Genomic DNA, 25,936 nt, shown 5'->3' with positions numbered 1-25,936 from the left:
TGAAGCTTATGAGGTCAGGTTAAAGTACTGGTTTGCCTGTTCTTTTAACTCTTAGTTAAGAAAACTGAAAATGACTTCATAAGAAACAGAAAGCCTAGCATCTTAAAAATCATCTGTTGAGGTTTGTCAATCCCATTAGCTCATACTCTTGCTAATTACAGCTTTTTGTTTTTTGGCCTAAATCTTTCAAAGTTTAGAAAATGTAGACCAAGCATAAAATCCAGATGGGTCTGATATAGCCCTTTGGCTCTTTTCAATCTAGTAAAACTTTTTGGTTGATGACTCAAGAAGGCTCCGTCAGTATATAGTCATGGAGTCTTCATCCTGAACCAGAACTTCTTAATAAGAATTAAATGAGGAATAATGACCATTACATTTGGGAACTTCTCAGAATCTCTCTTTCCAGTGTGTAATTCATTCTCAGTGTAATAATGGGCTGTGCCTGGTATAGAAAATGATGCTGACATATGGAGGGCAATTTAGACCTTCATAATTGCTAGCCACTACACATGCGGGTCATTTGACATATGGACCTCTGCTTTGTGGGATTTTTTTGTTACCTATAAGCTTCTGTTTTCTTGGAGCCCCACTACTCTAAGGATGCCCACACACTTTATACCTCAGAATGTGGAGGGAACGCTGAAGGAATGGGAGAAGAATACAGAGAAAAGGAATTTCTGATCTGCTTCCATCCATCAGCTTTAGGTCAAATACAAAGGAATGATTAATATTCCTTCTCCCCTGCTGTGTCTGGAGCTCAGGCAGTTTTGCTAGATTTCAGGGATAGGCACTGGAATATCCAGCTCAATTCCATATCATCCCTGGAGCATTCTTTCCTCTAACCATAACTAATGGAGCCAGAAGGTAACTAGGGTAGTAAGCAGAAGGAAAAGTGGGGTGATATAGAAGGAAGAAGGGACCTAGAACACAATCTTCAAACTTTGAGAAGAGAAAGTGGGCCAGAAAGAGAGAAACGCTGAAATAACAGCGCTAGGATAGCTATGTGTGTTCCACTGGACTGTTGGACTGGACTAGGAGACCTGGGCTGGTCATTCCCTGTAGGAATCTACTGCATTCCCTGGTAGAGAAGGGAACCATGACAGAAGAGCAGTGACATCAGGGGCCAGTAAGGACCGAAAGCTTCTAGGCATTCAGCATCATAGCATTGGCTAATGTGTCTTCCTCGCTACAGCAGGAAGAGGAAGAGGAAGAGTATATAGAGGCGCCCAAACGTGTTCGTGGAACTCGTGGGTTTGGGCTGTGCCTATAGACTGTGTTTAGACTGCCTGGCTTTGAGAGACTCTTTCAATGTTTAATCCATATAGTCATTTGTTTGATCACAGATATAGTTGTGGAAGGGATCTCAGAGACCATCTCATCCTATCCCCTCATTTTATAAATAAAGATCCTGAGGCCCAAGGAATTTAATAGACTTGTCCAAAATCAAACATCAGAGGCAGGATTTGAGGCTGGTTCCTCTGTCTCCATAAGCAGTGTTCATACTTTAAAATATTTGATTTTGTTTACTGTGCTTCTATGGTTAGAGGAATGCACTGTATACAGTAGAGTTATGAATGATTACACTATGCTAAGCTAATAAGAAACAAAACAAAAAGGGAAGAGGGGGTGTTTTCCCCTCATAGTGGGAGGCTGAGCCAAGAGTCTAATAGGATAAATACATCCCCAAAACACTTCTGTACTAATGAAATGAGCACTTCAACCTGAAAACTAGGTGGAACTAGGGGAGAGAAGTAAACAGCTCTCTTTGCATTTCCCTCCAGGCTCCTCCACCCCACGTATTGGGTAGAGTATGTAAGTTTCAAAGTGAGCTTAGAATGGACAGTGCATGATCCTTATTGCTAAACATGATTAGGAAAACAGTCCTGTACCTCCTGGTAGCTAAATCCATACTCTAGGGGACTGCTAAGAGTCTTGACTTTCCTCAAGACTATCTGTTTGATTGAGTACAACATGTTATAGTCCTGGATGATCTAGTTCTGTCGAACATCTATAAACCCACCTTGGATTTGACTTCTCAGGGCAGTTGTGGAACAGATCTGGCCTCCCAGAAATCTTTGCAGTGACCTAGTGCTGGGCCAGACCCTTTTGGGAACATAAAGCATAGTAGACTCTGAGCTTTCTAAGAGCAAGGATCATGTCGGTTTTGCTTTTGTATCCCAAGTTCTAGCACAGTGTTGCATACATATTAGGCTTAGTACATGAAATTAAAAATCAACAAACACTTATAAAGCACTGTAGTACATGCTTGGAATACAAAGCCAAAAATGAAATAGTCTTTGACCTCAAGTCAAAGTACTACCTAAGTACCTAAGTAAATATAAGATAATCTGAGGACACTAACAACACCAGGGGTCAGTAAAATGGCCACCTCTGGCATTTAAAGCCTTTCCCAATCTTCTCCCAACCCATCACCCAGCATATATTTTGTATATATGTATACATGTGAAAATGTGTGTGTATATTTATGTGTGTGTATACATATATATGTAAATATACACATATTGTCTTCTCAAATTGAATGTAAATGCCTTGAGGGTAGTAACTATTTCTCTTTTATCTTTGAATCCCAAGGGCCTAAAACACAGTAAGTATTTAGCAAGCATTTGTTGACTGACTACCAGATTGATTGAAGCAAGACTTGAAGGCAACTATGGAATCTAACAGACAAAAGATAAGGAGGAAGTGTATTTCAGCAATAAACACGTTAAGGTATTTGGTTAGTCATGGTGTACTAATATCAAGTCATCCAATAACCACACATTATTCAGATCATATCTTCTCCTATCATCATAAGCATCATCGTTATATTATTTTTCATAATATTAATGAAACTCAGATAGAAATGTACAAAGGATAAATCACTATCTCACCTTTATTCTTTAGTCAGCAGCACTTCTTATACTGTAGGTCGCGACTCCATATGGGGTCACAAAAAATTTGGCAACGGTAAAAGGTTTCTGAATGTGCAGTGACCAAAAAGTAATTCAAAATCAAACAACATAATGAACCTGAGGTGTGTCACATCACACAACTTAACTGTAGCCTTGGTTCTGAACACAAAGCATGTACACTTTGCACTGCGCATGCCTTCAGGCCACTCAATGCCTAGAAGTGCTGCTGAAACTCAAAAAGGGGTCCTGAGTGGAAAAAGTTTAAGTTTACTGCTAGTGTTCTATATACTGCTGTATGAGTTATTTTGAGGGCTGAATTTATAGTAAAGGTATTTGTTGTTTGTTAGTCCATGAATGATAGCAAGCTTCTGATATATAATTCTAGCTATCAAGTCACATCTTGCTAGATATTCAATAGATGCTGAATTTTTGTAGCCCATGATGATACATAGTACAATTGTTATTGTTATTATTATTATTATTATTATTATTGCATCTTATTTATATGGCATGTTACTGTTTCCAAAATGTTTTACATATTGAATGCAATTGGGACACTGGATATTTGGAGTACTAAATGAAGAAATGTATTTGAATTGTAATTATTATTATTATTACTATCATTATTATTATTATCCATAGACCTAAAAGTAAATCAAAATTCAAATAGGCTTCAGAAAGTGTGAGCAACTTTTGCTCTAATTATTTAGCATTAGTAGACGTACTATTAAGATAGGAGGGAAATTATTGGAAATTTTTTAAAAAGTAGCAACAAATTGTGCCTTCTGTTGCTGACCTAGTCTTCAGTATTTTATTCCAACTGCTACTTTTAGGGTGATGAAGAGAATTATGGAGAAGGTTAAAAGATAACTCTGAAGTCACTTGATTTGTCTTTTCCCATAATTCTTCCCTTCTATACCATGCCTGGGCAGATGGGTGGTACAGTGGATAGAACACAGGCCCTGGAATCTGGAAGACCCAAGTTCAAATCTGACCTCAGACACGAACTAGATGTGTGACTCTGGGCAAGTCACTTAACACCGTTTGTCTCAGTTTCCTCAACTGTAAAATGAGCTGGAGTAGGAAATAGCAAACCACTCCAGTATCTTTGCCAAGAAAACCCCAAATGGGGTCATGAAGAATCAGACATGAATGAAAATGACTGAACAGCAGCAACAAATACCATGCCTGTCTTCATTCTATTTCTTGTTAATCTCCTTATTAAACCTTGCCCTTTTTTGGAGGCAGCTAGGTCGTGCAGTGGGTAGAGAACTAGGCCTAGAGCCAGGAACATCCAAATTCAAATCTGGCCTCAGACACTTAATAATTAGGTGACCCTGAGCAAGTCACTCTATTTGCTTTAGTTTCCTCATCTGTAAAATTGAGATAAAAGTACCTACTTTGCAGGATTGTATGAGAATCAAATGAAATAATAATTGTAAAGTGCTTAGCACAGTGCCTGGTACATAGTAGGCACTATATAAGAGCTAGCTATGATGATGACAATGATGATGATGAAAATGATGGCAATGATGATGATGCAAAATACCCTTTCTAACAAACAGTTGGCATCCTATAGTAACTTCATCCCTGGATGTGTGGCTGATCTTTTTCATTCCTGGAGAAGTACAATTCCTTCAACTGCACTTTTGGAAACTAGATTAACATTTTTGTCTTTATGCTTTCCATCTTAGTATGGTCTCAATTCTTTTTTTTTTTTTGTGGAGGGGTATGTTGTTGAAATTTTTGTTGGAAGATATTTCAAGTTGAGAATGATAGCAACTGAAATCCCTTAATTATAATTTCTTCTAAAAAGGCAACTCAACTTCAGATCTCTGCTGGGAAGCAGGGACCCAGCCTGGGCAACAGCTCAAAAGAAATAAAGAAGAACCTTTGCCAACTCAAGAAGGAGAAGAAGTGAGGGGTGTGGGGGAAGAGCAAATAATCAAATGAAGATTTACTTGCATCTTTATTTCAAAACTGACATTTCAAGGACTCTTGGACTGTAAAACAACTTGTTTTTAGGTTGAAAGGGTGGGGTGAAGTGGGGTAAGGTGGGCTGAAAGCATTCCAATATATGCTTCTTGATCAGTCCAGAAAAACAATCAATCAAGGATTTATTAAGTACCTACTATATGCAAGAAAACAAAGTGAAACATTCAGCTGGCCTATTCACTAATATCTTCTCTGAGTATCAAAATGTAAAATTTATTATGTAAGATAAATGAATTCTGAAGTCAATTACTCAAAAAGTATCCTCCTTAGTGTGTATTTACTGTATTTTTCTGGTTTAGAGGAGATAATTATGCTAAGTATCTGCATTTAATGTATTTTTCCCTCTGACAGTGGGATAGCTGGTTGTTAATGTATAATCATGTTCTTTGAAATGATATTGTTCAGCTTTTATTTTTGGAACAATTTTGGTGAATGTGTATTTTTATTAAAATACAAAAAAGAAATTTTGAAGTGGCAAAAAGAAAAAGAAACAGATCCTAAAAAAGATATTTGCTAAAATATTGCAAAGGATTAGTACCTAAGCAATAAGGAAAACTATTTTTTGAGTTCTTTCTTTTTCAATTTATACTTAATAGAGTTGTTTCTTTCTCCTCCAGGGAAGCAACTGTTTATGGAATGCAATATAATTTGGAAAGCAGCAGGCAGGAAAAAGAAATTTGATGTTTTTTAAATATGAAGAAGTTATGAAGGACTTTGAGAATGAGTTTGCTGCTATAATTTGTTTTATTTAGCAATTATCTAAAATTGTGGAACAGAATCTTATTGAGACAAACATTAAATACCATTATATGCCAATATAAAACTTATCTAAAAGCAAATTTACCTACAATGAAAGATGAATTTTAAATTCATGTTCTAACAAGAGAATCACCATTTAATATTAAATGATAAAGAATCATAACTTTTTTGTTTATAGTAACTTAAAACCGAAACCAAATTATAGAGTTGCACATTTAAAGCAGGTCCTATTTAATGTGATCCTTTTTTTTCTCTCCAAAAAATGGCTTCATAATGATCAGTTAAGGCTCATCTGGTCCTAGGGGAAATAATGACCAACAAATTGATACTAATAATTTATACAAAGCAAAAGTGACACAATTCCCCTTTTTTGATTTATATAAATAAATATATATTTATATAAATATTAACATGAATATCATTATAAACTCATAGGATGATACAGCCAGAAGGGAACTTGCCATCAGATTCAACCCTTTAATTTTACCAATGAGGAAAGTGAGGCCAAGAGTGGTTAAGCAACTCACTCCAAAATCATGCTATGAACCTGCATCAGAACTGGAATTATAATGCAGATTCATGACTCTTAGTCCAGCAGCCTTTCTCTCTGCCATTTTTGAATACAGTTGAAACTGAAAAAAAGTTGTCTCTGATCGAACAAACAATTGGATGATGTCCTCAACGAGCTCTCTGTTTAGTTAAATATCTGAGCCCTTAATTTGGGGTGATTCATTCTGTCAGCTTAAAAGCCAGTTCTTCATGAGGCACCTGGGTGCCTAATCATTATTCTCCCTTTTAACAAATGGTGGAAGATTGTCAATTGACCAATGTTAATATAATTATAGTATCTGTTTCTACCTACACCATATTGGTAGTGGGAGGATAAATCAGAAAAAATATTTTAAAAAATATCATAACCTACCTGAAACAAAAAGGGTTATAGAAACCCAGGAGGTGTTCTTCATCAGCATTATTTTGTTAAGGTGTTTTCCCAAGGCTACCCAGCTAGTCATTGATGCCATAATAACAAGTGGTTGTCATCCATCATATGGGTTAAAGTGACTAATTGAGGATAGGATTTTAATTACATTCATAAGAGTGAAAGATACAGCAGATTCTTTGACAATTTCAATAATGTTCTTGTATATACAAAGATGGATGACAAAGTTAAGTTGGTGTATTGTTGACCTTCAGGATAAGAGACTTAAGTTAGTGTAAAGTAACTAAAACAAATGGCCCTGTGGCTGGAGGAGATGAGCTGTGAATGTTAGCAAAGCTGCTCTAGGACAAAACCCCAAGGGTTGTTTGGTCAAGGAAATCCTAAATGCTCTTGACCAAACATAATTCAAAATAAACAGTGAGTGACACTGGCACAGGGATTTTGTTACCTAAGGTTAATGAAAATTAAGTTACCTTTCAGTTATAGAATACTAAATTAAAAATATTGCATGAGAAGACTTTTTTTTGGTATGTAGATCATAAATGTTTAAGTAGGAAAATAATTTACTTTTCATACCAAATTCAGGAAATATTTTTTTGCATGCTAGAGCTGTTAGACATCATTTGTATGAGGTCAATAACCTGTTTATGAATCTGCAGTGTTTCCTAATCATCTATAATGGTAAAGAAATCAACATACTAGGACCTAGGGGAAAATCTTGATGATAGCTAGTAACTTAAATGGTGTCAGAGAAACAAAAGCAATTCAATGTATGTTTTTATTTATGATCATTGCATTGAGAAAATTATTTGGTAAAAGTAATTCTTAAAGCAGCTTCTCATTTTTCCTTTAATGATGTCACCACTCTCCTGGTCATACTGGGTTCAAAATCTTGGAGTTGATTGTTCCCTCTCTCCCTTTCTCCCTAACACAGTGGATCCCACTCGATCCAATTAGTTAGCTTCTGCATTGTGTTTTGTATCCATATTTTCATTTTCATTCTCACTTCTACCACCCTAATTCAGTCCTGTATTATCTTTCTCTTGATCTATCATAATAATCACTTTTAGAATCCCTCTGCTTCTAGTCTTTTCCCTTCTCTAATTAATTCTTTTCTTGAGGAACAGATTAATCTTCCTAAACCACAGCCTTTACCATAACATGCCCATATTAAAAAAAAAAAAAAAACTGATTCTGAGTCAGTATGGTTTAGTGGAAAGGACTTTAGATTTGGACACCTGGCATAAAATCCCCTGAGTGAGTTTGGGCAAGTCATTCAAATTCTTTGGGTCTCAGTGTGAAGTGTGCTGGACTAGATAACATTTAAGAATCTTTTCAGCATTACATATGATCCTATGACCATTGCCAAATTAAATGCAAACACTTAGAATGCACCAGTCAAGATAATTCATATACTGTTTTAGTCTTTCTTCTCATTATGTCCCTTTGCCCTTGCCAAACTAGCCACTAAACTGTTCCTGAACATAGCCCATACTCCTGTACTCTAACCATTTGGCATGACATAACGGACAGGCCACTGGATTTAGAATCAGGAAGATGTTGGTTCAAATTCTGCTTATTTACTAGCTGGGAGGGTTCTCCCCACACCTCCCCCATAAGTTGTTAACATCTTTGTGCCTTTGTTTGCATAAATGAATGATTTGGATTTTATGGTTTTTTAGGTCCCTTTCAGCTTTAAATAGAAGGATCCTATGATCTTCTTTCCTTCTTATCCCGTCTTAACAATAATTTCTGTCTAAATTATATCTCTTCTTCCAGGTCCAGGTCCACGTCCAGGTCCAGGTCCAGGGTGAGCTCCTTCACAGAGTGAGCTTTTCCTGACTCTTTGCAAGCCTAAATTGGTATAACATCGTTGGGGGTTTGAAGCCACCCTCTGTTCCAGTCCTACAAAGAGGAATCTTTGTCTGAGGGGCACTTCTGTACACTATTAAACAACAACAACAAAAATAACAACATAAGATCACTCCCTCTTCTGAATCCCCCAATAAATTTATACATCTATTGATAATTCAGTTCCACAAATACTGAATCACTTCTCTGTGCAAGGCATTCTGATAGGCATGTAGAGAATACAAAGATAAATAAAACATGATATCCCTGCCCACCTTCAAGTGCTTACTGCATATTAAAGGAGTTACAAATAACTATAGTTAAAGGTAAAAAGATACCTACCTTAAGAAGGCTATGAGAGTGAAGAAGAGGAAGTAATCACAATTGACTAAGTAAATAAGGGAAAAGTACACAGCATTTATATACTACCTTTTATCACAGTAATATGGATACTTATTTATTCTTATGAGATTGTGAATTTCTTGAGGTATCCTATGTTTCTCCTTTTCATATTACTTCCTTTCATATTACAACAGTACACATAGTAGGTTCTCAATAAATGCTGGATGAATGAATGTAAGTGCTAGGTGTGCTAGGTACAACTCAGGATTTGTAAAATTCTATCCTTGTGGGTATACAGGCATTGTTCTAGCTCTGCAGAGCTTCCCCTTTCTTATAGCAAAATGTATAGATTCAATTCGTAGCCATATCTACCACCAAGTCAACATGGAATCTCACCTCAGCCACTGCTTCTCTTCAACAACTGAGTAGTAGTTTCAATAAAATTTAGGAGACAATTTTCCTTCTCATGTTTCTTCTGTTTTTCAAAATGGGAACTTATTTTTTATTATGAATATAACTAACATCAACTAATACAGATTTTAACATAATAATATATCAAGAAAATAAAAATGAGAATTGTCTATGAAATTGTGAACTTCAATTATAGTTTTTTAAAGTGTGTGTTAAATTTAATACAGCTGTAACAAACTTGACTTGCTTGTCTGTATACCTTTCTGAACTTCCTTCTCTGTCTGTCTCTCTCCCCCTTCACTGATGCTTTTTTCTTTTTTTTTTGCATTACTATCACTGCCCCCAACAAGTTCCTCCCACCCTCTCCCAAACAAAAGTCCCCCCCTTTTTAAACAAATAAGAATAATTGAACAAAACAAATTCATACATTGGCCATATCTAAAAGTGTATGTCTCATTCTGTACCTCTATTCTATCACTTCTCCACCAAGAGGTGAGAAGCATAATTCATCAACAGTCATTATAGAAGTCATTGCATTGATTAGCTATTAATTCTTTCAAAATTGTTTTTCTTTGCATTTTTGTTATTATTAAAATTGTTCTTCTATGTCTTCTCATTTCACTCTGCATTAGTTCATGCAAGTCATCCCATGTTTCTTTGAATGTGTCTTTTTCATCATTTTGTGATAGCAAAAATATTGTGTGTGTGTGTGTGTGTGTGTGTGTGTGGTGATCAGGGAATTCCCTTGAAGTTGTGATCTGGAGTAAGTCTTTTTAACTCTTATTGTGTCTCCTTTGGAGAATATAGGGCATATCCAGGAATAGCACAATGAGCAAGAAGTCATCTCCTTAAGTCTCATCAATTGGAGATGAATTGATGATTGGTTTGGGCTGCTATAGATTGGAGATGAATCAAGAAGACTTGTAGTTTCAGAACCACTTCTTTGTGCTAGTCTTATTATCAAAGGAGTCTTCATCATAGATATTTTTTCCTTTTCCCACTCTGAATATAGGTCATTAAAAAGCCTTTTTTAAAGTACTTGAGACATAAGAATGGTTTTTGGACTCTTGGGTGCACATGTGCATTGGCATAGCTTCCTTGAGAAGTGACACCCCTCCCCTTTACTCTCAGCCCCAAAGATGGGCTTAGTTCAAGAATAGCAGCAGTCAGGGCAGCAGAGGAGTAAACAATTCCTATATTCTGAGTTTCTGGACTCTTAAGTACCTGGCATAGCCCTGGAGAAGAAATGACAAAGATATATGCTTCTGACCATGTAGCTCCAGAAAAGAAAAACCACAAAGCTAAGTAGCAGGAGTTACCAAACTCTAGCCATTTATTGAGGAAAAGGGAGCTCTAGAGTAGTGCCAGCCTTGGTGTTGCTAGACATAAAGGGTCAGGAGTCTGGAAGAGAAAGAGTTCTGTTTTCAGCATCTTAGAGAAAGAGAATCCCAGACTCCAGTTGTCTGGTGAGAGAAGAGGAAGAACCAGGCTCTTAGGGAGAAAAGCATCTTGCATGGATTGCTCCCACTGCCAACTCCATACACAGGATTTGGGAATGATGGGGTGATTGGACCTGGACCCTGAATTTTCCCATACATTTCAGGAGGCATCAGGTCCATCCCATCCCACCTAGTTACTCAATAATCCTTTTAACTGCCCTTTCACTGTGACTCTCAGACCACTTAACTCCTTTCACTGTTTGTACCTGGGACTCCCAGGCTATTTACCACTCCTTAATCCCATCCAAATCTTTTCACAGACTTTTTTTTTTTTGTATAAAAGTATCAGTCCCATCCTTATCAGGCAGATTCAATGGGAATCTCACCAGCTCCTATTGTTGTTACTCTAAATCCAAAGAGATATGTTTAAGGGTGACCATTCCTAAAATGAAATACAGTCCACTTTAATCCACAGCTTGGGGTTCTGAGACACAGATTACAATAGAAATAGACCTAGAAATAGGACCGAAAACTGAGTTTTAAATTGTGAAATATGATTGGCATTGTGAGATTATATGGGAAGTATTTTATGTGGGCAACCAAGGTACATTTTGGACACCAATAACCTATTACAACTTTACGTTACCACTTACTATGATTTCTCAGGGTATTCTGTGGAGAAGATTCATTTTAGAATAAATACATCTATGATACTCAGTCCTAGAGAATATTTTCAGTTGTCAGTGTTAGCACTCAGGGCTATCCATGGTGGTGAAAGGTTTGCCAAAGGAAGGACTGAAGAATTAGATGAAGCATTAAATATTGATCCTGGATGAAACTGCCTGAAGTTAGAAAGTATAAGGTTATATAGACTTTTAATTTATCTAGGTACAGTGAATTTTGTTTTTTGCCTTTTTGCCAGCATTGTGTTTTTTTTTTTAAGTCAAACTGTTTACTTAAGGAAGTTTCTACATGCTAGCATCAAGATTAGAGAAGCCTTTTTAACAAGTTCTGAGATGGTATTAGCTTAAGAGTTTCTACCTCACAATTAATTTGTGTTTACAATAATTCTCCCTCTAGAACATCATCATTTGGGGATACTAAATGTTCGAATCTAAGTGCTTATTGCCATCAAAAACTCAAGCTTGAATGCTTCTAAGAGGCAAATCAAAAGGACAAGCTCCAAGAAAGACTTGCCATATCCTATTTTTTAAATTCAGTTAGTGTAGCATACATATTTCAACTGGATTTCTAAGGTTCCCAGGAGAATGGTTCTAGCTATTTATTTTTATTCATGTTCATGAGAAAATACTTAACTAAACAACGAAATAGTCCTAAAGTGAGCAGATAAAAGAATAATGCCTTTGGGGCTTGGAATGAATTCAAGCATTTTATGCCTAGGGCATTGCTAAAGGGCTGCTAGATTAAGAACAAACAAACAAACAAACAAAAACCTCCTAGCTTTTCTCTGAATCAGAGACTGAGAGAGGACGGAAAAAGGAGGACTAGAATTGTTCTTTTCCTCTACCAGTCTCATTATCCCCACTTCCACCTTCTTTGGGTTTTGGAAAAGGAACATGGAGGTAAAAGGAGGAAGAAATGAAGAAAGAAGACAGTTGAGACTGAATCACACAAGAAATATTTCTGTATGCTTTTCATTCACTCAGAAATAAAGCAAAATGCCTTGTAGTTTAGTATCTGTGTAACCCAAGTCCCCAAACTCAGTGGAATGGGTCACTTTCATTGCTGGTGGCAATCAATGCCCTGTGCCTGCCAGTATGAAGGATACTAGTGATTAGGATGGGATCTAGACCCTAAAAAAGAAAAACCCTGGACTTTCCCATGAGACCAAATCTCTGGTGTTAGCCTGAGGCTATAATCCCATCAACTGGCCTTTCATTGTGGTTACCCCAAACTCTGTTCCCTATGGCCCCAGGCCATTTCCCACCCTTAATATCAACTGGGCTCCATTCTCCCTTGGCCCAGGAGTTATGTTCACCCCAGTTTATTGGCCACTCCCATCCAGATCCTCCTTAGACTCCTCCTCCAGTCACCTCAAATTACTTGGCCACTCCTATATCCTTCCCACAGTCTTTCTGTATATAAGGTCCATCTTGTTTCTATTAAGATGCTCTGATTCTTAGAATCTAGACAATGCCTCACAGACTCTCAGATTCCTCAAGTCTGGCTAATATGGCGGATCTTTAATAAACCTTGTCTTTGGCTGAAAGAAGGCTTGGGTCGAATTGTTTCGGGCAGGACCCGCATGTGATGATCTCGGGGTCCCAGAACCCCTAAACCTTTAGACCTCATCACTAGGGAGGTGGTGAAAGTGGGGGAGAAGAGAAGTTTGCTCTCTTCAAGTCTGAGGGTCTCTTCAATGTCTTCAGGGTCTGTAGTCACTTCAGGCTCTTCTAGCTTCCAGCTTTGAGAGAAAAGATGGATGATCACAACCTCACTTCCAGTTGCTGAAGGAAGACTCTGGGAAGAAGCTGACATGAGAGGAGTGAGAATCTCCATCATGTCCACATGAACCATGTCATGTGCATGCAACTGCATATGTTACAGCTGTACATGTGAATTAGTGTGTGTTTGAGAACGCTGGTTTTTATTTTGTTATTTTTCTTTTGTCTTGTGTTATGCCCATTCTATTGCCATGTTATTTCTGAATTGTTTTGTGTATGTGCTATTGCTTATAGTTAAGTTGTATTATATAGAGAGGCCCATTGATGGTGTTATTGCACTTTGCTAGTTTTGCTTTGTTAGTTTGTTGTTGTTTTTTGTCTCTTTTTGACCCCATGGACAGTATGGTCCTGGGTCACACAGCTAGTAAGCATCTGAGGCCTAATTTGAATTCAGGTCTTTCTGACTCCAGGCCCAGCGCTCTATCCACTGAGCCCTAGCTGCTGCCTTATTTAATCTAACCTCACTTGTAGATGAGAAAACTGAAACCAAGAAAGAGAAAATCAATTGCCTGAGATCACCTAAGAAGTAGAGCCATGATGTGAACTCATTTTATGACTTCTAATTCAGTGATCTTTCCATCATGTTGTCCATCCACAACTCATCTGTCATGCAGCTGTCAATGATCTACTCTACCTCAATTAACTTCATGCCTCAACTTTCTCATATGTTCACCTTAAGCTTATGAATAATTGTTATGAAAACTTAAAAAAAAGATGGTATTAGCTTAAGATTTTCTACCTCACATTTAAAAAAAAAATTCTCCCTGTAGAACACTATCTTTTGAAGACACTAAATGTTTAAATCTAAGTGCTATCTATATCACACACCTGAATGCTTCTAGGATGCAAATCAAAAGCTCCAAAAGAATTACTTGCTTAAAAGGCATACCTGTCTTTAAATTCAGCTACTGTTTTTGAAACAGAACTTTGAAATCTTTGGAATACAAGTGTTTTATTTAAGTGAATGGTCACTTTCTTCTTATCATACTGATGCCTCAGGCTACTCTCTAAAGTAGTAAGTTTCAGAGCAGGTCCTAGTCTGGGGAGGTAGAGACAGGTACCTAGTAAGAGTTCTCTACTTCTATCATGGGGATGAAATCACAAGTATGGATTAAAAAATGGAATGGATAAGATTTCTTGACTAGAAATGCAAGTAGGAGATAATATAGTAAATCATCTCTGTGTTTCAAAGTCAAACCCTTGTCTTCTATCAACTCCCACTGAACCTTATGTGTATGCTTTAAAGTCTTATGGTAGTAGTCTCCAAAATTTTTTTATTCATGTCCCTACCAGTAATAAATAAATAAATAAACCAGGATCTATGCCAATTACATGTATATTGGTTTGTAAATTATATAATGCACTCTTATACTACTATATTATGTACATGATAAAACATAAACAAAAAGAGAAATTTAAAATTTAAAAAGGATGAAATGAATAATCAAATATTTTTATTTTAATGTTAAAATTATTTTTGCTGTCACTAACATGACGGAATATGCTTTATTGTTTTTGAAAATATTGGCTAACATTTTGACACAGCAATTTCAGGGTCAGATTCCAAGTTTGGTTTATTTTAGTACTTCATTTTAATGACACACATAAACATGGAAAAGGCAGACATTATATATACTTTATATTATATATGTATTTGTATACATATATTACATGTACTTATATACAAACATGTATGTATGTGTGTATGTATTTCAAAGCAACTCTTTATAAATGGTATTAAATCAAACAAAATTTCAAATTAGAATGATAAAATTTTAAATAAAATATTAATTCTGGAAAACACTAGTGGAATTAATCTCACAATTATCTTAAGGATTATTCATGAGTTCCCATGATTTAAATTGAAGTACATAATGGAAACACTTGAAAGATTTTATAATAGGATAACACTGTGACTTGTAATACTATAACTAATTGAATAGTCTTAGAAGCTAGGTTCCACATGTCTTAAATTTTTCTCATTAGTAAAGAATGAATACAGTTAACTATAGTTAATTTTTTTAGTAAGCAAAAAAATGTAATATAATGCAATAATTATAAATTATGACATAAGGGAAGGTGGGAAAGAATTGCAACATGGAACCCTGGAAGCACATCTATGACACTTAAGTAAATTTCAACATGGGGAATATACATTTTCATAGAAATAGTTACAAAATACAAATATTATGGTTGCTCTCATCATGAAGATTTTGGTCTTTCATAAAGGATTCCTTATGGTCTATAGATGAAATGATGGCAGGTACTAAATCTGACTTTTCTTTTTTTCTGCCTGGAGAAGCCAAAACTTCCCACTGCCTAACGGAATCATATTTAGGTATATCTGAGATATCATCTATGTGGATGATCAAGTACAGGAGGTCATTTAAATGAAAGCAGACAACACTGAAAGTCAGAAACATTATGCCGGGTAATCTGTTTATGAGAAAGAAATTACTTATATTTTATAGGAAATTCAATGTAACAAACATCAATTATGAAGCTATAATGTGTAATATATTATGCTAACACCCCTGAGGCTACAAAGATGGAAAAAGAATAGCATATAGAAAAATTCCTAAAATTTTAGGATTTCAAATTTTCCTTTGTGACACATTCAGGATAGTTTTGGTGTATTATACAGAATCTTCAACACTGTTGGTTCTAAGTGGTCATTTTTGGGGGGTATGAGGGACTTGACTTGTGGTTTTACAGACATTAGGAATTTCTGCTGAGAAAAAACCTTTTTAAATAAAAATGGACACCTTGCTCTGAAACTTCTGGCCTTCTGAGCCCTGAGAGCTCTGGAGCACTGAAAGGTGGAGACTCGCCTCAGGCCACACAGCTAATAGGTGATTGAGGTCTACTTTGAACATAGGTGTTCCTGATTCTGAGACTAGTTCTCTGTCCACTCCTCCATGCTGCCTCTCAAGTGGTCAATGGCAACATAAATTCATCTTGGCTAATACTAAACTTATTTGTCTCATTATTCAGTGGTTCCCTTCCCTTCCTTTTCACCCCCATTGGGATGGAAAAGTCTATAGACAAGTTAATGTTATTGAATGAAAACGCTTTTCTGTCTGTAAGAGGGAGAGATATGATGATGGTGATGAGGCAGCTACTGTTGCTGCTAATGACAGCAACTCACATTTATATAGAATTTTCAGCTTTATAAAGTGTTTCTGTAATAATCCTATAATGTAGGTAGTGCACATATTGTTATACCAACTTTACTGAAGAGGAATCTGAAACACAGAGAAATAAGTACTAGCCTATAGTCACATAGCTAGTACTCAAAATATGGGAGCTAGAATTAAAGTTGAGCTTTCTATATCCTGATGCCAGATTCTAACTCTGTTTCACACGGCAAAAAATTAGAAAGTTGGGCAATAGAAAAACAGAATCTAGAAACGGTTAAAGAATCTGTAGCTAGTTGTAACTCATGACAGGGAAGGTTCTTTTGACCTACTGCACATAATTTCAAGCTTGCTTGCTTGAGCCATCATTCCTCTATCCATCCATCTATCTAATTTATCTATCTACTTACTTATTTACATATTCATTTATTAATTTATTTTCTTTATTATCTATTCATTCACTTATTTACTTACTTATCTATTATCTATTGTTTCCATGATAGGCTAAGAGGGACGTCTATTCTTTTCATAATGGACACTATTGGCTAATAACAAAAAAGTGTGTGTACATATTCATGTACATATGCATATAGGCATACATACACAATACATGTATGCAAGCTTAGTTTAGAGTCCTCATCAGGATCAGTTAACTTGGGTCTCATCCCTACCTATGAAGTATACCTTTAGATTAATATCAGCTGAAAATTTTGTCAGTAGGTGTGACTCCTCACAAAGTAAATGACAAAGTGATTTCTTCTGTGAATTTTGATCTTTGACCATAACATCAGGACAGCAAGGAATAAGGACAACAGGAGCTCCTTGATGAAACGACACTATTATACCCTTTTATTTATACCCCTGTATCTGATATTTAATTAAGGTTATCTGTGTTTTTCATACCAGTTGCCTATATCTAAAATAAAATTTCCTTAATAGCTTTTGATAACACTTAAAATTCAAAGAAGATACCTGAAGCAGATAATTGAATTGACTTGCATTTAAGTGGAAAGGTATATAATATGGACCCAGCAAGAGATTGTATATCCACCATGGGAAGACCAGCCTGATACAGGCTTACCACCAGAAATAATTTGTATACTACATCATAATTTTAACAAAACATGTTACATCATAATTCTATCTTGGTCACAACAATTCATGAAGACTGTTAAGTAAGTTATTTATGTTTTTTAAAATATACAGAGTTTTGAGCTTTGTCTTTGGGGGGAATATTTACACAAAAGAAACTGTGTATCACTCAAAGAAGTGTTGTGTACAAAATACAGTAAAGATACAGGTTTAACATTCTAGTCCTGTCCTAGAAAATAAGTGGAGAATGCATTTTTCTCATTCTTTGTCCTGGAAAAAATAATTATCTGAGGTGGTCCATTTGTTTCTGTGAATGCTTCCAGACTCTATGTTCAAATATGCTATTTCTAAATATATGCATAGGCTTAGAAGTTGGATACATATTTAACACATAAAAAGTATTGTTTTTGCCATTCAGGTTATAATTATTCAGGATGAGGCTGTGGTGATTTTGCTTCTCACTACAAAATAAGGTGAACTGCACCTGTTATTCTTTTGTAATATTTGCATACTGGTGCAAATATTGCACTAATCTTAAGCAATTTTTTAAAAGTTTTTTATTTTGGTTTAAAGTATTGATATAGTAAATCATGTTATATAAAAAAGTGGATTTAAATTATGTTTCTTATTTGGCCTATTGCTTTCAACACAATACCACCACAATATATACATATTTTGGAGGCAATCAGGGTTAAGTGACTTGCCCAGGGTTACACAGCTAGTGTTTGAGACTGGATTTGAACTCAGGTCCTTCTGACTGTAGGACCAGTATTTTATCCACTTAGATGCCTCAGCCTACAAGATTTTAAAGTGGATAGTTGCATTGAATTCCCTGAAATAATAAGAGCTGTACAACCCTTTAAGGTTGTATTTTCTAATGGCTAGAAGTCCAACATCTTGTTGTGTAAAGGAATGGAACATCACAGAAGGTCCTCTAACAGTCCAAAATACTGTCTTTATAAACATACTTTGAGAAATATCAATCACTACAAACTGTATACAATTGGAACAAAAACAATGGCAACCAGAAAAAAATCTCCAACATAGTAAGTGAATAAAAACTCTCTACCTATCTGTGAGTTTTACCATCCCAACAAGTGCTTGTCTAAACCATCTCTATTTTGGATGCAGTGAATACCAAATTGCTATGAAGCATGAGAATTAGGAGCCACGAAATACCCAAATATAATGCAAAAATACATTGTTTTTACATTTTCACCTAGAAAATAAAACTGTTTAAAACAAATATGGTCAACTACATAGGAGTCACATTATCCTTCTATTAAAGAAAATTGTTAAGGCATTTATGTTATCTAGTTAGTTGGTCATTATGACATTTTCCCTTAATATACCTTTAAGTAATTTCCTTTTTAAATTGCCTATGTTGCTTTGTGATGACTTACCAAAGATCTTTAATAAAACACTGGATCAACATTCTTTTATTTGGATACCCTTCCAGGCTATTACTCTCTTGGAACAAAGTCAAACTGGCCTTCTTAACCACACAAGTCACTCTTTTCCCTTTCTTTGTGTCTGCCTCTATACCTGGTAATGTACCCTTCTTCACTACTATGTCTTAGATTCAATTCTTAGTTTCCTTTAAGGCTCAACTCAAGCACCACCACCACAACAAAAAAATGCATGCTGTTCATTCCAGCTAGAATGCAAACTCCAAGGGCAGGAACTTTCACTTTTGTCTTTGTATACCTAAGTCACAATAAATATTGTTAACTGACTGATTAAAGATATTCTTCTAGGGGCAGATAGGTGGTATAATTAATAGAGCTCAGCTCTTGGAGTCAGGAGGACCTGAGTTCAAATCTGGTCTCAGACACTTGACATTTACTAGCTGTGTGACCCTGGGCAAGTCACTTAACCCTGACTGCCTCACCAAAAAGCAGAAAAAAAAAAAGATGTTCTTCTAGACAGAGATGTGCTTGTTAAATATTTAAGAACCAGTTCTCAAAAAAAAAAGCAACTAAGACACCCTTTTGAGTTTAATCAGCATTATTAACATTTTCTCCTTTCACATACTTAGTTATAAACAATCTACAAAACAATAAACCGAGTCCTGATTTGGAACATTTGCTAATCTCTGACCTATAAATACTCACACTACAAATTTAATAATAGATTTTCTGGAGATAGTACAAACATAGCTGTGCCAGAATTTTAAGATCATAAGGACATATTGGCATTATTTGTTCAAATGGAGAATGAATCAGTTACTTAGTAATAAATAAACATATCCAATTAGATGTAGGCTGGTAATCATTAAGAACCTTTGGCAGCACAGGGAGAAAACTAGTCTTGGGAAGCTGGAAGGTGCTTCTCCAGTGAAATTACAAACCAGATACCTGCCACAATGAAAACTCCTTCTTCCCTGTTGCAGGCTCAGAGGCAATGAGACACCAGTCAAATTTTATTGAATGGAGAGAATCTTACAATGTAGCTCTTGTATTCACCAGACTCACCTTAGGCACCCAGTGGCATTACGCAGCACCTGTGAAGAATGGAGCTGTATTTTCCGATCATCCTGGAGTGGTGAATTTTCCCATCCAGAGTGAGGGATGATGACTGCATTGGTCAACACTGCAAGGGCATCCTGGATAATTGGCATTTTAAGTGCATCACATGAAGAAAGATTCCAAAGGACTCCTACAAAATAGAAATTAAAAACAGCATTTTTAATGACCATTGGTTTTCTTGCTTTAAAACTGTTTCTTCTCTTACTGTTGTTGATAAAATTGTCAGAGAAATACAAGTTAGTGCATGCAGGTGCAAGTTTCTCCTTTAAGACTGTGCCCCTTAACTTCCATTAAAAGATAAAAAAGGAATTCAGTTTAGAGCATCTCTGCACGCCCTCAGAAATAGGGCTGTCAAAATCTGACAACTAGAAAGAGAGTTTGTAATTTAGTTATCTGTGTTTTATAATAGAAAGTAACCAGAGTTGGAAGAACTGATTAGGTACAAAATGTTGAATAGGTTTCCATCTACTGAAAATGCAAGGGAGAGAATCTCCCAAATTTAAACCAATCTTATGTAAGGAAGCAGATTGGCAGAGTTACTCCACATGTGACCCACCATTCCTACCTTGATAACCCATCTATTATAGCCTATCCAATTTGCTCTTGATTCTATATTAAACAAATCATGAAAATAAGGCCAATCTACATGCAGGGATGCAAAAGGAAATTGGGGAATATAATAAGAATAAACCAGTAGACCTAATGAATTAGATACCACAGTTGATTTAATAGGAAAAAGGATATGTTACCTATTCTGTCTATCTCTTTGCTTATCTTGGAAAGTGGAGGAAATGCAACCTAGATTGCTGCAGGCAGACACTTACGCCTTATTTGCCTAATGATTACAGGAAGCAACAGAAATGGCATGGGAATGTACTTGTATTTACTAACATGGTTGAGAGTTTCATATATACATACATACACATACATATATATACATATACATATACATATACATATATATATATACTTGCTTTAATTCAGGCTAAGAGAATTAAATATTTTTTTCCATTTCTGTAAAGAAAATTCTCAACTTCAGCACTTAACAATTTTCTTAATATTTATGGAATCGCAGAACTCAATACTGGAAGGGACTTAAGAGATCTAGTCTAATTCTCATATTACAGCTGAGGAAGACTTGTGATTTTTCTTGTGACTATTAATATATGCAAAATAGCATATATTTCTTTTGAGCATATTGATTCTTGATATTTTTTGTTAAATACAAAGGAAACAACCCCAAAGAAACTGAATTATAAGATCCTTGAGTGCAGTGACCATGCCTTATGTATTCCTATGTTTCTCATAACTCCTAAATTAAAGGAATGAAGGCGAAGAGGAAGAGAAGTGGGGGTAGGGGAAGAATTCTTGTACGAAGTCCTTCAGAGGGTACCACCTCATACCTAGCAGACTAGATAATATAACAGAAAAGCAAATTACATGTTGGAGGGGATGTAGAAAAATTGGGACACTAAGGCACTGTTGGTAAAGTTGTGAACTGATTCAATAATGCTGGAGAATAATTTGAAACTATGCCCAAAAGATTATAAAACTGTGTATAACTTTTGACTCAGTAAAACCACTACTAGGCCTGTATTTTAAAGAGATCAAAGAAAAAGCAATAGGACCTGTGTGTATAAAAATATTTATAGCAGCTCTTTTCATGGTGGCAAAGAACTGGAAAATTGAAAATTGCCCATCTATTGGTGAATGACTGAACAAGTTGTGTTATATGATTGTGATGGAATACTATTATGCTATAAGAAATGATGAGCAGGATGCTTTCAGAAAAACCTGGAAAGACTAACATGAATTGATGAAATGAGCAGAATCAAGAGAATATTGTACACAGTAACAGTGATGATCAACTGTGAATGACTTAGTTATTCCCAGCAATACAATGATCCAAGACCATTCCAAATGACTTATGGTGAAAAACACTATCCACCTCCAGAGAAAGAACTGATGGAGTCTGAATGCATATCAAAGAACACTTTAAAAAAAAACAACTTTTTTTTTGGCCTGTGTTTTCTTTTGTAATACTGCTAATATGGAAACATGTTTTGCATGACTACACATGTAAAATTTCTATCAAATTGCTTGCCTTCTTGAGGAGTGTGGAGGGGAGGAAGGGAAGGAGAGAATTTGGAACTTGAAATTTAAAAAAAGGTTAAAATTGTTTTTACATGTAATTTACATGTAATTGTCCCTCAGACAAATCTCTCTTTGAGATTGGAATTTTACATTAAAAGGGGGGATCAAGTTCCAGGAGAAAAAATGTTCCTATTTTGGAGAGAAAAAAAAATCTTTTTTTTAACCAAAGAAGAAGTCAGTAAAATTTAAATAAAATAAATAATTAAACTGGATACCTATACTCCTCTGGACTCTGACAAAAACAAAACATTTTCATAGTTGTTAGCTATGAAGACTAACCAATAATTAAGGTAAATTTTCATATACATTTATCTACATAGTATGTAAGTATGTACTATATACTTGCATTATTATATTTGGTTAAATAATAATCATGGTTCTTGCAAAATGAAATTGGCAACAATTCCCAACTCTGAAACAAGATATTTAGAAGAAATATATAAATTTAAATTAATTTGTGTATATTCTATTTTATAATTCTTCTTACAATGTGGAGTTCATATGTATATACTACATATACATACATTTACAGTTTAGAAAATGCTTTCCTTACAACAAACCTGTGAGGAAGCTAATATAAATAGTAACCTCCCCCCTTTTTTTTTAACAAACGAGGAAACTACAAAATCAGATAAATGAAATGACTTACCCCTAACTAGTGAGTGGCAGAGCCAAGATTTATGAACTCAGATGATCATAAATTTCAAGCTAAAAATGACTGTGAGGTCATGTAACCCAAATATCTCTTTTTTTTTGTAGATGAGGAGACTGGGGCTAAGAGAGGTTAAATGACTTGTCCAAGTAACACTACTCTAGTGTTCTTTCCACTACATTATAATGACTCTAATTGCAAGGAACATTTTAAAATGATTTTAATTTTTATCCCAGTATCCCTCAGGCTCCTAAAATATAATTGTGCAACATCAAGAAATATGAGGTTAATGCCATCCTTTGGCTGTAACTATTATGTACATAGACAAATAGTTTTCAAATCTCTCTCTTCCAACTCCAAGTGATTTTCCCTTGCATATAGTCACCTTAGCAGTCTTCTGGGACTTCAAACTCAACACCACTAAAACTGAATGATTATCATGTCTCTTAAACTTACCCTACCCTTCAAGGTCTCCATCTATAATAATTGCATATCATACTCTAAGGTCTTCTTTCCAAGGTATCTAGTTCCACAAATTCAATACCATACTCCTTGCAAGGCTCCAAACTTTCTCTGTTCCTTATCCCCCCCAGTTCAATAATTCTACCTCTATGATATTTCCTGAGTCCAGTCCCTCTATAACATTCCCACTGTAATCCTTTTTATGAAGGTCCCTATTTCATCTTGCCTATGTTATTGGACTAACTTCTAACAGGTCTTCTTGGCTCTGTTGTTTCTATCCAGCTTCTAAATTTGTATCCAAGAAATCATTCTAATACGCTTGTCTGATTATATTACTCTTCTACTAAAAAAGCTTTGGCCACTTCCTAAAGTCTATCAAGTTTCTTAGAATTGCATTCAGGGTCCTTTACCTTACCTTTTCTGTCTATTCTCCCACACATTGCTATATTCTAGCCAAACTGGACTGCTTTCCCTGTCCTGTTCTTATCTTTCCTTCTTCCATTAATGTGACTTTGCTTACACCAACACTGATCTTGAATGTCTCTGAAAAATGCCATCTCCACCTAGTGAAGACCCTTCCTTTTTTCAGCTTAGTATCCCTTTTCCCACATAGCCTTCCCAGAATTCCTTTTTGAAAAGAACCTATTCACCCCTCAAATTGCTCATAGCATTCTGCCTGGGATTACTCTGCTCCAATCATATTTTACCTTTCATCGCATTTTCCTTTGCACATGCCATTCTCCTATTAGGTAGTTAGCTTTTTAAAGGCAGTGATGTATTGTTTTTGTCTTTCTATTGCTAGCACCTAGCAAAGCACTATTACAGGTTACTTAGTGAATTGAGCATAATTCAACAATATGGACTGGGCAGTGGATGGAGGAAGAAAAGTGGTTTTTTAAAATTTTTTTTAAAAAAAACTGTTTCAAAGAATTAAAGCTTCCTTAAGAAGCAGGAAGAATGTAAGATGTGCAGGAGACAAGAAAGGATGGGATCAATGGGAAGAAACAGAAGTACTAGCTCTGGCTTTAAAGGCAGCTTCTGGTACAGTGGATAGACTGCTGGGCCTGGAGTCAGGAAGACCTGAGTTAGAATCCAGTCTCAGATACTAGCTGTGTGGCCCTAGGCAAGTCATTTAACTTCTGTCTCAGTTTCCTTAGCTGTAAAATGGGGACAATAATAGCAGTTGCCTGCCAGGGTTGCTGGGAGTAACAATAGATATATTATTTGTAAAGTAAATTAGCACAATGCCTTGCAAATAGTAGGTGCTTAATAAATAACTTATTTTATCCCTTTCTTCTTGCCTTCCTCCCCTTCTTCCTCTCTTCCTTCTTTCCTTAGATATTATCTCTGCTAAATATGCACGATAAAGTACAAATATCTTTCAACACTGGTTATCCCTGCTTCCTTTTCTAAACCCAACTTCAAAAGTTCTGCATCTAGAGCCAAGTGATTATTGATGTTTCAAAGCTGATTAAAAAAAAATAGATTTGTTGCTACCAAAATATATTTACTTGAAAAATAAGACTGTCGGGAACAGAAAAAGTACTTCAATTTTCATGTGACATACTTAAAAAAAGATCTCAACATTCTCTATAAAAACCAAGCAAATTTAAAAATAAATATTATGAGGAATAGGCAGTGGTAATGGAGAAATAAGGCAAATGGAAATTGAATGCTTTATCTCAGAGGAGATAAGGGCGATTGGAATAAATAATGATACAATCCTGGATTTTCTTTACTCCTTGTTTAATATGCTTTCTCTTAAAAAATTATTTCATCTTAATTGTACAATCTAATTCAGAAGCCATGTAGAAATTTTTTTGGTTCAGATTCAATTGACCTTTACAGGCTAGTTGCCTGTGCGACTCACACTTCAATTAAATTATAATTATATTTGACCTATATATCTCTGAGCTTTCTATCTACTTTTCTTTTTTACAAATTCAACTTTGAATGTATTTTATCTTCCCATCACAGTCATCCCATCCCCACCTTTAGATTGAATTCTCCCTCATGATAAAGAAAAACAGTCAAATAAAAACATCTACTCCAGAAGTTCTTTCTGACAATAGTCTATCTTAGAAGATATGAAGGAGAAGGTATGCTTCATTTTCTCTGTTTCAGGACCTTCACTGGTTTTCCTGTTACTTAAAAGTTCAACTCCCTTTCAATGATCTTTCTATTTTTGTTGTTGTTGTCCATGTGTACCTTGTTCTCTTAGTAATGGTACTTCTAGGTCATAGGGCAATACATTCTTTTGTATCTTTTGGGAGTATAGTTACAAATTACTAACCATAATGGTTGAACCAATTCAAAGTCCACCAACACAGCATTAGTGTGTACCTGTCCTACCACAGTCCCTTCAAGAAATAGTATTTTCTTTTTATTTTTTGGTCATCTTTGTTTCTTCTCATCTATTTACATGTTTCCCAATTTGCATGGAAATGGAGTGAAAGCTTAAAGCTGTTTTAATTTGTATTTCTCTTACTAGTAGGAGCATACTCTTTGACTACCTATCTATTGGGGATGGCCTTTCTTCTACTTTTCTTACTGCTATCTGCTTGTACATGAGAACTATGGGCAAACCCAGGTTAATAACTACCTTATCATCTTAGCTAGATACAATAAATAGCAGGACATTGCTGGATTTTATAGATAGGTTGAAAGATCCTTAAATCTCAGTCCTCCAATATAAATCTCTCTTTCCTGCAAAGCCTACCAGCTCTACTAAACCAAGACATGATCAGAGATGGTGAAGGAAGCAGCAACTTTTACACTCACCTGAAACAAAAGATGA

General features: G+C 35.6%; 1 protein-coding gene across 1 annotated transcript in view; it reads right to left on the bottom strand.

Moving 5' to 3' along the window:
• The window catches only part of CTNND2 (catenin delta 2), a 912,708-nt gene that overhangs the window by 205,544 nt on the left and 681,228 nt on the right, over positions 1-25,936 (bottom strand). Inside the window, exon 11 of the mRNA XM_027869022.1 lies at positions 19,818-20,001. Coding sequence (XP_027724823.1) covers positions 19,818-20,001 — 184 coding nt within the window. The remainder of the gene's footprint in view (positions 1-19,817; positions 20,002-25,936) is intronic.

The sequence above is a fragment of the Vombatus ursinus genome, unplaced genomic scaffold, assembly GCF_900497805.2.
Source record: "Vombatus ursinus unplaced genomic scaffold, bare-nosed wombat genome assembly UNPS02014791.1, whole genome shotgun sequence".
In the NCBI taxonomy this organism is placed as follows: domain Eukaryota; kingdom Metazoa; phylum Chordata; class Mammalia; order Diprotodontia; family Vombatidae; genus Vombatus; species Vombatus ursinus.
The sequence above is the reverse complement of the archived record's forward strand: the minus strand, read 5'-3'. Positions and strand labels throughout refer to the sequence as shown.